The 17098-nt window shown below is 40.9% G+C and overlaps 1 protein-coding gene across 1 annotated transcript in view; it reads left to right on the top strand.

Annotated features, from left to right (window-relative positions):
* Positions 1-5350: 5350 nt before the first annotated feature.
* The window catches only part of MACF1 (microtubule actin crosslinking factor 1), a 240964-nt gene continuing 229216 nt past the window's right edge, over positions 5351-17098 (top strand). Inside the window, 1 exon segment of the mRNA XM_032613193.1 lies at positions 5351-5553. Within this exon segment, the coding sequence (XP_032469084.1) occupies positions 5445-5553 (109 nt within the window). The 5' untranslated portion in view covers positions 5351-5444.

The raw sequence follows: 17098 nt of genomic DNA on the forward strand, positions 1-17098 counted from the left end.
TCCAGAAGTCCACGGTTTCCAATCCTATTAGTTATATGCTAGTCTCGCCACCAACATTTTAATCTCAGTTTTATATATATATATATATATATATATATATATATATATATATATATTTTTAAAGTCTCTCTTTGTACGCATTATTTTTCTAAATTTTGGTCTTTTAATCATATGGGTCTTAAGTTTTCAGTCAGTATCTGCTGAAGTTCTGATGCTTGTGGATGTCAGTTAATTTTGAGACCAGGTATACTCCATGACAGTTTGAATAAAACATGCAGCCTCCTTTCTCACAGGCTTGCTTTCATCTCAGTCTCAGACACTAAAGTGATTCTGGGGTGTTACCCAAGATTTCTTGTGGGTAATGGTTGTGGGTGACCATCCTAAATTCTTGGGAGTGAAGTAATCTGATAGAAAGGCAGGTCTCAAGTCTTAATGAAGTTCAGAGTCTTGCTTTTACAAGGCTTTCTGATGGTTTGGGGCCCTTCCCATTGGCTGTTAGCAAGGGATATCCTGGGGGGTGCTACATATGTCTTTAAATGGCCTATTCTTTGTATATGAAATGATCTCTAAAAAGAAAAGTAGTCGCTCCCTCCTGCCAGCTTCTAACTACTTCCTGTAAATGACAGCACACAGATCCATCTTAGTTTTTCTGAGTGAAAAAGTTACTTTCACAAAGGCAGTTTCCCTGCTCATTTTTCTTCCTTCAAACATGCATACATACCTATACACAAAGGCTGGAAACAAACGTTTTAACCTGTCATATGTAGAAAAATGGTGTATCCAAGGTATACCATATCATCTTATAAAGATCTTATGAAGAATAAATTACTTTGGGTGCTTTTCATTGTCTTCTCTAATAATAACAGTAGATTCAGAATGTATCTTGATATTTGAGTCCCTGAATTTTTTTTTTCCTTCAAATTTCCTAGGTGTTTTTGAATGGCACAAGCATGGTATATGATTTTCTAATTAAGACAGCTTTGCAGTGGCTTCAGGTAGCAGAATAAGGCAGAGAAATGGCTTTCACTTTGGGAAATGAAAATATGGTGGAGCTATTTATAAGACTGCAAAAAGTGTGGCGCGGTGGTGACACAGACAGCGCTAGCACTGTAACATTCTGTGTTGAGGTTGAGGTTCTTCCCTTAGAGCTGGGTGGAGCCACTTACAGGCTCTTGTCGTACAAAGAGGAAGTATTCCAAACATATAAATATCTAAAATGGTTTAGCTTCAGGTTAACATACTGATTTTGCCAGAACTTCTCAGCAAAGGGAGGCAGTGTGATTAAAATATATTGATTTGAAACCAGACAGATAAAAGTTCAGATGTCAGTTCATCTTCTTACTTACTGTGACTTTGGGCAAAATAATTTGAATTTTCTGAGCCTCAAGTTCTCGATTTATAAAATAGGGATATTTTAGGGGATATTACAGGGATTACATTGAAATAACAGATTGAAGATGCTTTCTAGTAGCTGCTTAATAAATACCAGTTTCCCTCCCAAGCAAGTCTGTCTTCTTTGACCATCACAGCTCAGGAGCTTCTCTACAGTAAGAGGTGTGTCATCATCATCTTTGTGTCCATTGTGTCTAGCATAATGCTCCATATTTTAAATTGAATGAATGAATGAAGTGCTCTGTTTCACAAGAGAGCCCTGCTCCAGAGGGAGCTCTGGCTTAGTCTCCACTGGATTGCACCATCAATTTTTCCTCCCTAGTGCTTATTCCCTTCAGCAGGCACAATTATTGACACATTTCACATGCCAAGAAAAATTCTCTTTTGAGCCTACATCCCTCTTTCTGCTCCCTTTTACAGCAAAATTCCTTCCTAAGAGTTGATGTTAGTTACTGTCACTGATTGTTCCCATTCTCTCTTGAGTCACTCCCGTTGGACCTTTTTCTCTGCCATGCCATCAAAACTGCCCTTGTTAAAGTCACTAGCGACCTCCACATTGCTAAATTCAATGGTCAATTCTCAGTCCTCTTCCTGACACATTAACAGCTTAGTTACTACTTAGAGCACATCCTTCACCTGGCTTCTGGGGCAGCATGCTCTTTTGGTTCTTTTAATCCACTGGCTTCTTTTTTTAGTCTCCTTTGGTGGTTCTTCCTCTTCCCTACCTAATGTTGGAGAGTTTCTAGGGCTTAGTCCTTGAACTTGACCTTTTCTCTCTCTGTGTTTACTCCCTAAGTGATCTCATCTAGTTTCCTGGCTTTAAAGCAACAGCCTGGGTCTCTCGCGGAACTCTGGATTTGTATATTAAATTGCTTATTCAGAATTCCACTAGAATGTCTACTAGGCGTTTCAAAGTTAATGTATCCAGAATGGAATTCCTACCCCACTCCCCACAAAAACCACCCCAAACAACTGCAACCACCAGTAAACCCCAAACCCTCTGTTTCTCTGGCTGCCCTTCCCATCTCAGTAAATAGCAGTTCGGTCCTTTTAATTTCTCAGGCCCCAAACCTGGAAGTCATTCTCAGCTCTGTTTTTTCCCTGCTCACCCCACATCCAGTCTATCAGCAGATCCTGATGATTCTTTATATATATATATATATATATTTTTTAAATTAATCTTTAAAAAAATTCATTCATTCATTTATTAATTTATGGCTGCGTTGGGTCCTTATTGCTGCACGTGGGCTTTCTCTAGTTGTGGCGAGCAGGGGCTACTCTTCGTTGTGGGGCGCGGGCTTCTCATTGCAGTGGCTTCTCTTGTTGCAGAGCACGGGCTCTAGGTGCGCGGGCTTCAGTAGTTACAGCACGTGGGCTCAGTAGTTGTGGCTCGCGAGCTGTAGACACAGGCTCAGTAGTTGTGGCGCACGGACTTAGTTGCTCTGCGGCATGTGGGATCTTCCTGGATCAGGGCTTGAACCCGTGTCACCTGCATAGGCAGGCAGATTCTTACCCACTGCGCCACCAGGGAAGTCCCTGATGACTCTTTAATTTGTCCAGAATATGACCACATTTCACCATCTCTGCCACTGCACCCTGGTCTCAGTTATTTCTCAGGCACCAGTTTTCACTTGGATTATTGTAATGGCATTATAACTAGTTTCCCTGCTCCTGCTCTTGTTGCTCTCTAGTCTGTTATCAATATAGCAGCAAGAGTGATCCTTTTAAAACCTAAGTTAAATCCTATCACTTGCTCACAGGAAGCCCTCCAAAGGTTTCCCATTTCACTTAGAATAAAAACCAGATTCTTTACGAATGGCCTGTACAGCCATAGATGATCCGACCTCTCTCTGGCCTCATCTCCTGACACTCCCTTTCGCTTTCAGCTTCAGCCGATCTGGTTTCCCTGATGTCCCCTGAACACACCAAGCCTAATTATGCCTCAGGGACATTGTACTTGCTCATTTCTTTTTTGGGCTTATCCTTTCTCTAAAAAGCCACATGACTTGTTGGTTTGTAATGTCATCTTAGTAGAGAAACCTTCCCTGACCATCCTGTACATAAAACTGTAAACATCCCCCCTCTGGCTCTCCTTTCTCCTCTTCATCTCCTTCAGTATATGTTTACTTGTTTATGTTTATTTTGTGTATTCTCCTATTCTCCTACTAGCATATAAGCCCCATGAAAGCAACATCTTTGTTTTGTTCACTACTCAGTTCCCAGTACCTAGAGCAGGGCCTGGTACCTGGTAAATATTTGATGAATAAAATGTAGGTTAACACAAAATCGTAGATGGTCTTGATGCCAGATTACAACATACACATTGTAAATATTAGTTCCCCCATCAAGGGCCCTTTGTCATCTTTCTGGTTAGTAGATTGTTCAAATCTAAAACCCTTCCCTTTTATTAAAAAAAAAGAGGGGGTAACTTTAGAGATATTAAAGCAGGTTGCATTTTTAAAGCTTTTTTGTGGTAAGACACCATGTTTGTATACCATAATGTAAAAGGCACTGTAGAAATAAATAAAAAAGTAGTTTGGTAGAAAGATGAGGCCATAACCCTTCTCTGAGTGAAGGGTCCTGGGTGTTAGATGTACTCTTGGCCGTTGGGTCTTCTGTGTTTTTGTGTGTCCACACTTCATTTTATATAGTATCTCTTCATAGAAAAGTAGATGAGAAGAGGGGCAGTGGTACTGCAAGAACTTTGCATATTCAGCCTAGGTTGTACAAAGTTCTTTCTAGTCTTTAAATGTGTTCCTTAGGTTTATTGAAATATAATTTATGTACAATAAAAGCCATCCATTTCGGTCTACAATGTTGTGAGTTTTGACAAATGTATACAGTCGTGGAACTATCCTCAGAGTCAGCAAATAGAACATTTCCATTACCCCATAAAGTTTTCTTGTGTTCCGTGGTAGTCTGTTCCCTTCCCTCACCCTGAGCCCCTGGCAACCACTCATCTGATTTCTGTCCCCATAGTTTTGCTTTTCTAGAATGTAATATAAATGGCATCACACAGCATGTAGCCTTTTGTGTTTGGCTTCTTTCATGTAGCATAATGCTTTTGAGATTCATCCATGCTGCTGTATGTATCGGGAGTATGTTCCTTTTTTATTGCTGGGTTGTAGTCCATTGTATGGATGCACCACAGTTTTTATTAGTTCACCAGTTGATGGACATTTGGGTTGTTTTTCAGTTTTAGTTATTCTGAATGAAGCTGCTCTAAACATTTACGTACAGGTTTCTGTGTGGACACGTTTTTCCAGTTGCTTTATATCTTGCCAGGACTCTTAGTTTTATTCATTCTACTGGGTGTGTAAGTGTTAAAGTGTTTCCAGTTGCTGCTACAGTGTCCATATCAAGTTTTCATTTGCAAGCAGGCTTTAGTTTTGTTGAAGGCATTCTTTTCTGTGGAGCTTGTTTTGCACGTGATCCTCTCTGTGGTGATGTTTGGGTCCCTTACCACCTCCTCCCGGGTTGTGGGTGTGGAAGGGTTGCCCTCCGACTACGCCAGGGAACTTGTAGACACTTACACATCCCTGCGTACTTTGCCTCCTCCCTGCAAGTGGTTCCCTAGTGTTTCTGCAACGTTTTTCTTCTGGCTCCATCCCAGCCAGGCTGGGAGAGGAAAGTTAAGAGTGTGGCGTCCTCTGACAGCCTCCCTTCTTGTAGAAGGGTCTGAGGCTTGTTTGTTTAAGCTGAACAGAGGATGCCAAACATAGAGTTTGAGTCAGCTCAGCAGTAGCTTAGACGCCCCTTTTTGCTCTCCTGGTTCCTCCTTCCCTTTCCCCTCCCCCTCTGGCCAGTTGTTTCCTGGGCTTTGTCTGAGACACACTGTAGAGTTTTAGTCCCCATCTACTACTGCCTGCTGTAAGACAGAGGCGTGATGGAGGAGAAGCCACCAGGAAGTGTCTGACAACACTGAGCTGTGGGCCTCTGCCTCTGTGCTGATAGTACAGGACAGCAGTAACCTCAGGAGAAAGGCATTTAGAGTCTGCGCTGAGCTGTGGGCTTGTGGCTAACTCAGGGGAGGAGAAAGGACGGGCCTGGAAATGCCTCTCTTAGATTCGTCTTATTTGCCACCAACCATCTTTATTTTGACGCACATTCTTGGAATTGCCGGTGTTCTATACTGGAAGAGATGTGCCAGAGGCAGAGCAGGTAATGGGTGCCCAGTGCTTCTTGAAATCTGCTGTGGGGCTTTCGAGGGTGGGGTAGATGACGGAGGCCTTCCCAGTTGCCTTCCTTAAAGGGCCAGTACAGCCTCTGGGCTGGGTGCTGTCAGACCTGAGTGCGAGTGGGATTTACTGAGGAAACCAGACTGTCCTGGGACCAGTTTGGGACCTGGCCCCTTTACTGTTTCGTGAGGTTCGTCTGGCTGGAGGGTGCTGGTTGGATGAGGTGATGTCTGGGCTGGAGGCTGAGGGAAGTGGCAATTGTGCTGACTTTTGTCCTTCCTCAGAGAATCAAGCCCTTCCATTCTTTACTTTCTCAGTCTCAAAGTGGTTTTTGATCTTTTTTTAAAAAAAAAAACCAAAAACAGAGTAACTCTATCACCCTCCTTCAGGTGTAAATGTGGGAGAACTTGTGGGGTTAGAGAAATTTCTAGATTTGGTGTATATTTGGGTGAGAAAAGGCAGAGGAGGAAAGGTCAGTGAGAGGAAAGGGTCACAGGGTGTCCTTGCTGAGGTGCCTCTGTTCTCTTTGATAGGGTTGAAACTGTTCCTTTCCCCTCAGGCAGCTACACAGTTTACTCTCTGTGTATCCAAGCCATCCTGCATCCTGTTCAATGCAAGAAAGTTAACTGTTCTTTCCCCCAGGCGAATATTTGGATCCTGATATTAAAATTTTTTTCTAAGTGGTAGCAGACTCCCCACCCCCACTCCTTATTATTTGTTACATTATATTTCTTTGGCTTCTAAACGCCCAGTGCTGGGATCAGCCCCGTGTTTAGCTGATTCTAAATCTCCGTAGTTGAGGAATAATAAAGTCCAGCTTTTGCTGGAGTACACCCTTGGATCTCAGTGCATTTAGTCCTGTCTTTGTGACCTGCTTACTGCCTTCAAGCCAACCTAATGAGACACTTGTTACTTGTATCTTACGATTAAGATGGAGGTTTGATGACATTACTTAGTTTCTTATTAGAAGTTCATGGATGCTTGACAGAATTAGAATTAGATTCAGTCATCCCCCAGTGTCTTTCCAGTAAGTCCCAGAAAAGCTTATGACTAAATACTCAGATCCCATGTGTGTCTGTATCAGCAAAAGCAGACAAACATTTAGAAATATGTTTGGTTGTGTAGTGGTGTGTTTTAAAAGGTAGCTCAAAGTGGCTTTCCTGAAATGTAAGCCTGTATTTGAGCTTATAAGGAAAGGAGTAGACAGGCATGAGTTATTTGGCTGTATATACTGTGTCATATATAATGAGAAAGTAAATATTATTTAGGCAAAGGTTGCTGCTTTCATTTTCCTGTGCATTATGGTAATGGCGTTTCTAAACCACTAGTTGATTAATATTTTAAGAAGTTTATCCTCAGTATAGGATTTGCTATTGAACTTAGAAGTCGTAGCCCTATCTTTGAAGTGCTTTCTTGTTTATGTTTTAGAATATTAATTTCATAAACAGCTGTAAATAACATTGAAATAAACAGAAGAAAAATAGGTTGTAAAAGCTTTTTATTTTTATGAAACAATATTGATTCTAGTACCTAATAGTTATATTGGAAATGTGCTATGTTCAGTTTATCTGTAAAATTAGAGCAGTGTTTTTTTTAATTGGAGAGTATGGATTCTAAAACTTTCACAGGAGTACTTAAGAGCTTCTGTACCCATTTTATTTTAATTTCAAGTTTAAGATGTATTTTATCTGTTAAAATGTGTTTTTAAATGACGTGTATACTCTACTGTACTACCTGCCAGCTGGACATCACCAGAATAAAGTTCCTCCGCCATCTCTGTATACTTGATTAAAAAAGGTGAAGATTGTGTCTTCTATTTTTTTTTTCTTCTTCCCCTAATAGGTGTGTACACTATTGCAGAACATACTGTACAACATAGGTCCTGTGCCTAATAAATTCTAGGCAAGTCTCAGGTGTTCAGTCCTTAATAGTTAGTGGGTAACACATTGTTAAGTGATAACATTGTAATATTGGCTTAGTGTGTACTACAAGGTTTTGTGCTGCTTGTTCCACTTTTCTAGTCATATTTACATATTATAGGATGAACATAGTTTTTAGATATTGAAGGTATTTAACTTTGAAACAAAGATTTCTGCAATTCCTTCATGCTCTTGTATTAATTTATTTGAATAATATCCTGAGGTTACAGGCAAACTATGAAACTGTTACTATTTGTTTCTATTTGTATAAAACAGTTTTTTAAAAAATGGTTCCCTACAGTAAAGCACAGTACAGAAACAAACAAGATGCTGAGACTGATATAACTGTAATTAAGTAATCTCTAATTTCAATCAAAATTACCTGATTGGTTATGTCATTTGGCTTTAAAATAAGTAACATAAATTTGAATGTATAAAATTGATTTATGCTACTTAATACTGAAATTATATGTTATATATGTTGAGTTCCATGTAAGATTTGTTTTAAAAAGTGCTCTGTCGGGCTTCCCTGGTGGCACAGTGGTTGAGAGTCTGCCTGCCGATGCAGGAGACACGGGTTCGTGCCCCGGTCCAGGAAGATCCCACATGCCGCGGAGCAGCTGGGCCCGTGAGCCACGGCCGCGTCTGGAGCCTGTGCTCCGCAACGGGAGAGGCCACAACAGTGAGAGGCCCGCGTACCGCAAAAAAAAAAAAAAAAAAAGTGTTCTGTCAGAGTTGAAAACTGCTAGGTTCCTTTTAGTGCTACGGTTCTAAGATACGATGTTCTAGTAAATCTTCATTGTGTTTGTATAGATTTCAGATTTCTTCCATTCTTAAAGTTGATAACAAATTCTATATTGCTCTTAGAGCTGGAAGGGACCTTACATATCAACCAACGCAACCTCTCACTTAGTACCACTCTTGTCAGAAGTTATTCTTCCTTTGCTTGAAGGCCTCTGTAGAACATACAACCGATGGACTATTTGTTATGTTGGTAATGGAGAAGTTCTTTTTTAATCTGAAAGTTGCCTCTTTGTAACTTACGCCCATCAGCCAAGTTCTGCCTGGCAAAGATCTAGTATGCCGATGGTCCCCAACTAGATTGGTTTGACTTAGATTTTTTGGCTTTAACAATGGTGTGAAAGCAATATGCATTTAGTGGAGATCATTCTTTGAATTTTGATTTTTTCCCAGGCTAGTGACATGCAGTACATAACTCCTGATGCTGGGTAGTAGCAGCAGCCGCAGCTCCCATTCAGCCGTGTGATCACGAGGGTAAACAACTGATACCACCATTCTGTACCCATACAACCATTCTGTTTTTCACTTTCAGTATGGTATTCAGTAAATTGCAAGAGTTATCCAGCACTTTATTATAAAATAGGCTTTGTGTTAGATGATTTGCCTAATGTAAGTGTTCTGAGCACATTTAAGGTAGGCTAAGCCAAGAGTTGATGTTTGGTAGGTTGGATATATTAAATGCACTTTCGACTTTGGATATTTTTAACCTGCTCTGGGTTTATCGGAATGTAACTGCAGCATAAAGAAGATCTGTCCTCCCTCTTCTAGGTGTCAGGCTTGCTTATACTTGAAGGCTATCTTTGCTAGCCTAGACACTTCCCTTTCTAATACTACATACAATTTCCTAACCCCTTATCATTCTAGTATTCCCTTTGGACAGTTAAATTGATTATTTTTGCTTTGAAAATGTGGTGGCCGCGTGTGTGTAGAGAGGTGAGGGGAGTACAGCAGGAATGTGGGGAAGGAATCTCTGATTACTATTTCTTAGCTTTCATTCGCTATTTTTTTCTAGGTGTTAGGAGTCCATTGGTGAGATCTAGTTATATGATATTAAGTACATGGCTTTAACAACGGTGTTCCCAAGTCACCATCTCTTCAGCAGATGTAAACAAGAACAGGAAGACACAGTTTGTACTGAAGCCATAATACCTGTAAGACAGAATTTAGCACTCACTTAGTATCAATACTTGGAATTTCAAATAGCTTTCAGTACACCCTGTCCACACTTGCATTCACATATATTATCTCATTGTTCCCCAAACTTCCTACTGTTTTAGCTTGCATCATCATTTTTCTTTTCCAGGACTGCTGAAATAATGTTTCACCCATTCTCTGTGTTCCCCCCACCCTCTCGCCCCTAGTCTGTCTTCTACCTGTAGCCAGAATGATCTTTCTAAACTACAGAGCTGTCTGTGTCACTCTTCTGCTTAAAATCCATTAAAGCTTTCGTTCTGCTTTTAAAAGAAAGTTCAAACTCTTCATCAGGAGATAAAAGGGTTTTCGTGATCTGCCCCCTGCCTAGTTCACTAGTTTCACATCCTGTCTTGGCCTTACAAGCAGTACTCAGTACTCAAGCATCATTTAAAAACTTGTAGATCACTACCCGAAATGCCTGTATCTTCTTAACTAACAACTTGATGCTTGTCCTTCAAGGTAAGTAGTTATCATTTCTGGAGAGCCTTCCTTGACTGGAATAAAAGTTCCTCTTCTGTGTTCCAGTAGCATTCTGTTAATACTTCCTGTTCAAACCTGTGTGGTCATCTTGTTCAGCTTGTTTCTTTCCCCACTAATTAGATTTTATTAGACTGTAAGAGCTTTAAGAACAGGAACTCTTACTCATCTCAGTTTCTCAAGTGTCTGTGACAAAATAGATGTCAATGAATGTTACTTGAACAAATAAATGAAGGAATTAAGATATCATTAGATTAAGCTGTAACAGGAACCATGCCCTGTTCATGTGTATACTTACAGGGCTTGGCTTAGCTTGATGTGTGGCCTGAGGTGAGTGCTTAGTATAGGTTAACTGAATAATACAGAGTTGCCCTGTGTATTAGTTTATTAATATCCATGTCGTGGTAGTGTAAATAAGAAAAGGGCTTTATTTATATACTTGAGAAGAACATTTGAAGTTTTTGTTTGTGAAAGGACAACTAAGGTCTTGCTTTCTTTATCTGTAAAATGAACGAGTTGGACAATCTAATCTCTTAAGGTTCTTTCTATTTCCAGCATCCCACTAGGAGGACCAGCTATAATCCCTGGATCTGGACCATATGGAGTACAATCTAGAATTGTACCATCCCTTTTTTTTTTTTTTAAGCAGCTCCATTACACTATTGAGTCTCATTAACCTAAGACAAGTTATAAAATGGCCAGACCTCGTGCATGAACTGTTGCTGTCTCCCCTCCAGAGGCTGCTGTTCCTTTGGTTTTCTTGAACCTTCAGCATAAGACTTAAAGGCATCCTAGTTAAATTTTGTCCTATGAGATTTGGTGTAGATTTTTGCAGTTGCTGTGAATTTTAATTCCTCCATTTATGACTTAGCTGTGCATCCTCCATTTGTGGTACCTAAATTTTGTTACGCATGTAATAGACATGCAAATATTTAAACAAATGGTCATATACCTGATATATCTTCGCTCAAATAACTAAAACAATAGGTGTTGTAGTCAAGATGTAGTCTTTTTCTTTCCTTAGCTATTTTTTTCTAGATTGTTCAGTGTGTAGGAAGACCACTGAACTTCAAGTCAGAAGATCTGGATTCTAAGTCCTGGCTTTTCTGCTTACTACTATGTGATGTTAGGTCACTTAATTCCTCTGGACTTCGAATTTCTAATTGGCATGAGAAGAAAAAAGACTAAAGTCTCTAGTTTTCTGCAATTCTGGCAGTACGATTATCTGGCCGACACTTGGATGTAGTATGGAATTGTGGTTGAGAGCTTGTTGAGAGTCTGGGGTCAGACTGCCTGTGTTTTCATCCTAGCTCTGCCCTTACTGGCAGAGTGACATTAATCTGTCTGGGCCTCTGTTTCCTCATCTGTAAAATAGGGTTAATAATACTGCATGGTTGCTTTGAGCTAGTTCTTAGAATATATTCTGCACATGGTTAAGGACTATATAATTGTTTGCTATCATTATACTTTTTTTTTTTTTTTAACAAAACGAAACAAAAGATATCAGTGAAGACATTGCACTTTCCTGTGGGCTCCTGGGACAAAATATAAATGCTTATTTTTACAGTTGGGAATTTAAAAATGTGGTAGAAGCCAATGTGGAAGTGTTTAAAAAGTTAGTGATATATTATGAATCATTATCTCACACATTAGAAGGAAAGACTACGTCTGCTTTACTAGCCTCAATAGTGGGTGATTTTGATGTTTTAGGAAATAAATTAAACGTATAGCGTCAGTTTTCTGTACTAGTAAGAAAGCCAGTAGCTGTAAGTTCTTAGATAACTTCTAGCCATGTGTGGAAATATTGGCTTGAATCTCTTCCTTCCATTCCGCATTTTAACGAATCTGCAGGTAGCAGCCAGATTCACCTTTTCTTGCCTCTCACATCTCTGGACTTATAGTGAACTATGAAATGGCTCAACGTTGGGCTAAAAAGGAAGTGGACTGGCCCAGGTAATCACTATACAGGCTGATTTCCTCTGGGTAATTAACAGCTGACTGTCCTCATCAGGGTCCTCTCTTTCCTGTTAGCAGCGGCTTCCCTTTTGAGGCTCAGGATCTCCTAGGATCCTAAAGGAAAGGCCTGTCTCCTGGTGGCTAGACTGACATTGTCCCCAAAACTCTCTCCTACTTTACTCAGTCTGTAGTACCTTCCGGGGAAATAAGTTCTGCCTAGATGCCAGAGGAGTGAGAAAAAGGGCACGCTTTGGTTCACCTTCCTTAAACCTTACCCAGTAATGATTATTTTGATTTTTGGAGACTGTGAAATTATTTAGTATTTCTAGAAGTTGCTCTACATACTCATTTGGGATATGCCTTAAATCTTCAGTTGGCCGTAGGTGTTTTTATTTCTTAACTTGCCAGGAACATTCTACCTCCTTACATATACAGCTTCCCTACCCCAGTTTAGTTACTCCGGTTTAGGTCCCTCTCAAAGACAGCATGGTGTAGCAGGAGGCCTAGCTTTGGAGCAGGACAGATGGATATGTAATCTTGGTCTAGTTATTTAACCTTTTAAAAGTAACTTCATCTCTAAAATGGAACTGATAATACCTTTTTTTAGAGAATTGTTGGGATTAAATGAAATGATATTTCAAGTTTTTAGCACATTGCCTGTGAACTAACAGTAACAGTAGGTGCTCAATTAATTTTAGCCTTAAAATTAATTAATTGGGTTATCGAGTGCCTTCTAAATGTGTTAGAGACTAGGATATGAAGAAGACAGTCCCTGCACTCAAGGAATTTAAATCTGATAAAGGAAAAGGTTACTAAATATGAATCAGGAAATCTTTATTCCCTTTTATTCTCTCTTCCCTATTTTTTATGCATTTCTTTTCCTAGGTTAAGGTAAATTCTAGGAGGACCCTTCCTCCAAGAGTGACCAGGGAGGCTCTAATAAGAGGAGCAAACTGAGTAGAGTTGTCACAGGTTATCGGGGTGACTGGGAGCTTAGTCAAGGAGGGATAAAGTCAGCTGTTAGTCCCGTTATTAGTAAGTAGTAACAGGATTATTACCAGAGAGATGCCTAATAGGGGGTAAGGAAACTGTCAGGGAACTGAAGCAGGTCACAGGGCTTGTTTAAACTGTGTGACCTGCTAGGTAAACTTGTGTTTACTTTTTTTCCCCACTTGCAGTCTTTTGGGCTAATTTCTGGAAACCTGCTTTCCTGGGTGCTGCCCCTCCCTCCCTGTCTTCAGGAACGGGATTGGAAGTAGCATTAGCCTGAAGAAGTTGTTCTATTTAGGGAGCTAAAGCAGAGGGCCAGTGATTAGGCCCTTATCTGCAGTGGGGCCTTTCTGAGTGGTGTGGGGACAGGATCAGAGCATCTGTCCTGACATCAACAGAGGCTCTGCTTTTTCTATCCCCTGGTTGCATCACAATTATGAAGAAGCACTGATGGGTCGGGCCATCTGAATGAAAAAGCCCTTCATTGTGTTTCTTCAGCATTCCAGTGTCTGGTACAATTAGCCAAGACTCAGAAAACAAGTTGGACAAACAAGCAAGCAGCCTTCCACTGAAGGATAAAGGGATTTCTGGCACAGCTGAGTTAAGTGCGTTGACTGCAGAGACAAAGTGGGAGGGTCTGGGAAGAGGAAGGTGCCTTTTGGGATGACATTCCTGGCTGGATGAGGGGAAAGAATGGAGCAAACAAGCAAATCGTATTTTTGAAGCTGTTGAAATCTGCTGTGCCAGATCTCCTAGAGGCTGGTTGGGGCTGGGCTACTCTATAAGGAGGTGGAATCACTGGGGAGAGACTTTTGACTCTTCGGGCAGCTCAAAGTCAGGACATGAAGCTCCCTGTGGAATCTAGGAAATCCGTTGGCAGCAGACAGCGTGTGGGCTTGCCCCGTGATAGCCTCCCCGACCGTGGGGCTTTCTCAGTCGGTTAACACTTTACACACACTTCAGCCTGAGAAGAGTCCAGCCCCAGCAACAGGTTGTTGGGCAGTGGATGCACTGGGTCTGTCTCGGCAGTTAAGCCATTTTACCTCACCAGGCCTCCTGCAACTGTCTCAGATTCACCGGGTCACAAGCTTCTGCTCTGCAAGTGGAGGGTACCTCAAAGACCAGCTTCTGCCTGCGCAGGTTTACTCACTCACTAACTCGGCTGGACTTCTGCATCGGAAGCGCCCACCTCGCCTGCTGCTGCTGTTGGTCTGAAAACACTGAGCTAGCTGGTGGCGCTTTTGAATAGGATGCCTCTTGCATGAAGACCTGGACCCAGTTTGGAGGTGCCCCAGGGAGGAGCTTCCTCTCTGACCTCAAGGGGAGGGAGGAGGTCAGTAGGAAGTGGTGGGTGGAGCCACTTCTCCGAACTTCTGCTGTCTCTGTTCACCTCGAAGCCTTTTTTAAGGAGCTGCAGGGCGTGCACAGGCCCCTAGCCGGAGCTTCTTTGGCACACCTTCCTTCTAGGCAGGGTCAGCAGACGCTGGCGACATGTGGCCCAGTTACCAAGATGAGCACGAGTTCAGCAGCCACCTGGTTTGCCGCATGTGCTGCATGGGTTAGTACGTGAAGTTTTTTTCCTTGTCTGGGCCTGAGGATCCCAAATAGCCCTTACTCTCACTGACTCATAAGAACGCATGGGCTCTGAAGCCTTGGAGGCGTTACAGCTTTGGGGCTTGCTAAAACGTGCAGTGGGAGAGACTGGGGTGCCCGACTTTCTGGGGAACTTCTTAAGCTTGTAGTGACTGGCAGTTAAGAGCCTGAGCTTTGGGTGTGGCACTTCTTTAGAGAGACTGAGTTCATGCTCATGCTTCTGTCTGTATCAGGAAACCACTTTTAAGTTATGTTGCATAGTTCTGAAAGTCCAGGGCGTATTTTTAGGAGAAGTTGGTTGGTTACAGAGTCCACCTCTGAGCAGACAGGATTGTGGGGGGGGGGAGGGTGGAGTCATGACCCAGGTTTCCTCTTTGGGGCTGATTGCTAATTCTCTTACGTTTAACTCTCTTGCCAGCTGTGAGGAGGGAAAAAGGCTTGAAAGTGGTCTGGGGATGGGGATCTTAAGAAGAGTTGGAGGCTAGGAAAAGAGTCTTGTTGGCTTAGATCTCTCTTGATAAAGGAGAGGAGTTCATTTAGATAATGTTCTGTGACCTTGAGCAAGTGGCCTAGCCTTTTTTGGCTATAGGTTTCCTTGGCTTCCAAACTGGAGGATGTACAGACTGATGCTGGAGGTATCGTCATCAATTTCCGGTAAAATGGAAAAGATAAGGAAAATGTAGTGTGCTTTTCATAAAGATAAACTTATTTAAAGAACTGTCCTTTATTCTGAAAGTGCCCTTTCTACTTTTTTGATGTTAAAATGTCCATTATTTTATGAAAGAATTGTCAGATGGTAGTTTGTTTTTAGATATCTTTACTTAGCAAAATAAAAAGTTGACAACTTTATATTAGGTTTTCTAATTTATTTTGGAATATTTACCCGTTTGTGAAATCTAAGTTTAGGAACTACTGGATTGATACTACTACTAATATCTTTTGGTTTTGTATTCTTAGTCTCTAAAGCAGAACAAAATTGTGACCCAAACAGGCAGATTTTCACTAAAATTGAGATTGCTGGTTGTTTGACCAAGAGGAGACCTCAGAAGAAATCTCAGAAGGGGAGTAGCAGAGCCAGGGTTCCGATCCTGTCTCCTGACTGCTAGACTAGTATTGCCAAATTTTTAAGTGCTTTCTGAGAAAAAGAGTTGGTACTATAATAATGTTTGGGCACAAGGAGTAGCAGTTTTAGTCAGTTACTGCCATGGAGTCTAGCTTTTTGTCTTTCCAGTATCATTGAGATTCCTTCCCTGAGATCTAGAGGAAAGACTCTTGGGCATCTGAAAATGCTTAGAGATAAAAGGGCCCTTTTTCTGTAATCAACAGAAAAGTATAAGGAAGTGTTGAATCTTTATTGAAATTTTCAGGGCAAAACATCATTCTCCTAGGTCATCCTACTCTGTTTAATCCCCTGGAGATAGATAGATATAGATATATATATATATATATATATATACACACACACACACACACACACACACACACACACACACACACACACACACATACAGAGAGAGAGAGAGATTGAAATAGGCCCTAATTCATACAGTCATTATGAGGAGTATATTGATATTAAAGAGCTTAGCTCAGTGTAAGCTCCTCTGCTGATTTTGATATTGTTGATTCACAGTTGGTATTTGGAAACCATTGACCTAGTCCAGACTCCACACTTTATAGATGAAACTCAGGCTCACAGAGGGCAGATGAGTATCCTATAAGGTAAGCCACAGAGTAGAGGCTAGGAAATCCAAGTTATAGCCCTGATTCTGCCCCTCTGTAACCTTATCTAAATTCTTAAATCTGGGCTTTGATTTCTTCATCTTTAAGATGATTTTTTTGAGGATCGTTAACCCCTATATCTCTTTGTATCTGTGAAGTATTTTATTTTTTCTGAATGTGATACTCCATTAAATATTCTAGAAGCTATTGTGTTTTTCTCCCTCTTCCCTTCTCCGTATAAGCCTCTCGTTCTATTTCTGTGGCTCTTTTGCCACCAGGCTTACTACTGGCTTATTTCTTTATCTGACTTCTGCCTTGTACTCTCTGATTCCCAGTAGGGCAAAGAATTATTGGTAACAAAGTTCAGATTTTCCTAAGAAATAATATAAAACTTTAATTTTGCACTGAAGTCCCTAGTTATCACTTCCCTAAATTCCCATGTCTCAATCCTCATTGAGACATTCTGAGTCTTCACCAAGTCTTGGTGACAGATACCTTTCATGAATCCCTATTATAGTTATAGTTTGCACCTCTCCTCTTCCCTTCATTATATAGGACTATATTGTGTTGCCTTCTGATAATTTCACAGTGGCAGGAGAGTGTGGTGGTTAAAAGTCCATGACAGACTTGGATTTGAATCTCAATTTTACCACTTAGTAGCCTTGTGACATTGGGCAAATTATTAATAAGCATTTCTGAGCCTCAGTTTGAACTATGAAATGAAGATAAATAATGTGTACTTGATAGAATTGTGAAGATTAAGTCAAATATCAATACTAAATGAGACAGGCCTTGCACAGTGCCTGATACAGAGTAAACACAATAAATATTGAGGTCATTCTTACCTCCCAAAGTTGACTTATATACTTCTAAGGAAAG

Source organism: Phocoena sinus, chromosome 1 (assembly GCF_008692025.1).
Source record: "Phocoena sinus isolate mPhoSin1 chromosome 1, mPhoSin1.pri, whole genome shotgun sequence".
Classification (NCBI taxonomy): Eukaryota; Metazoa; Chordata; class Mammalia; order Artiodactyla; family Phocoenidae; genus Phocoena; species Phocoena sinus.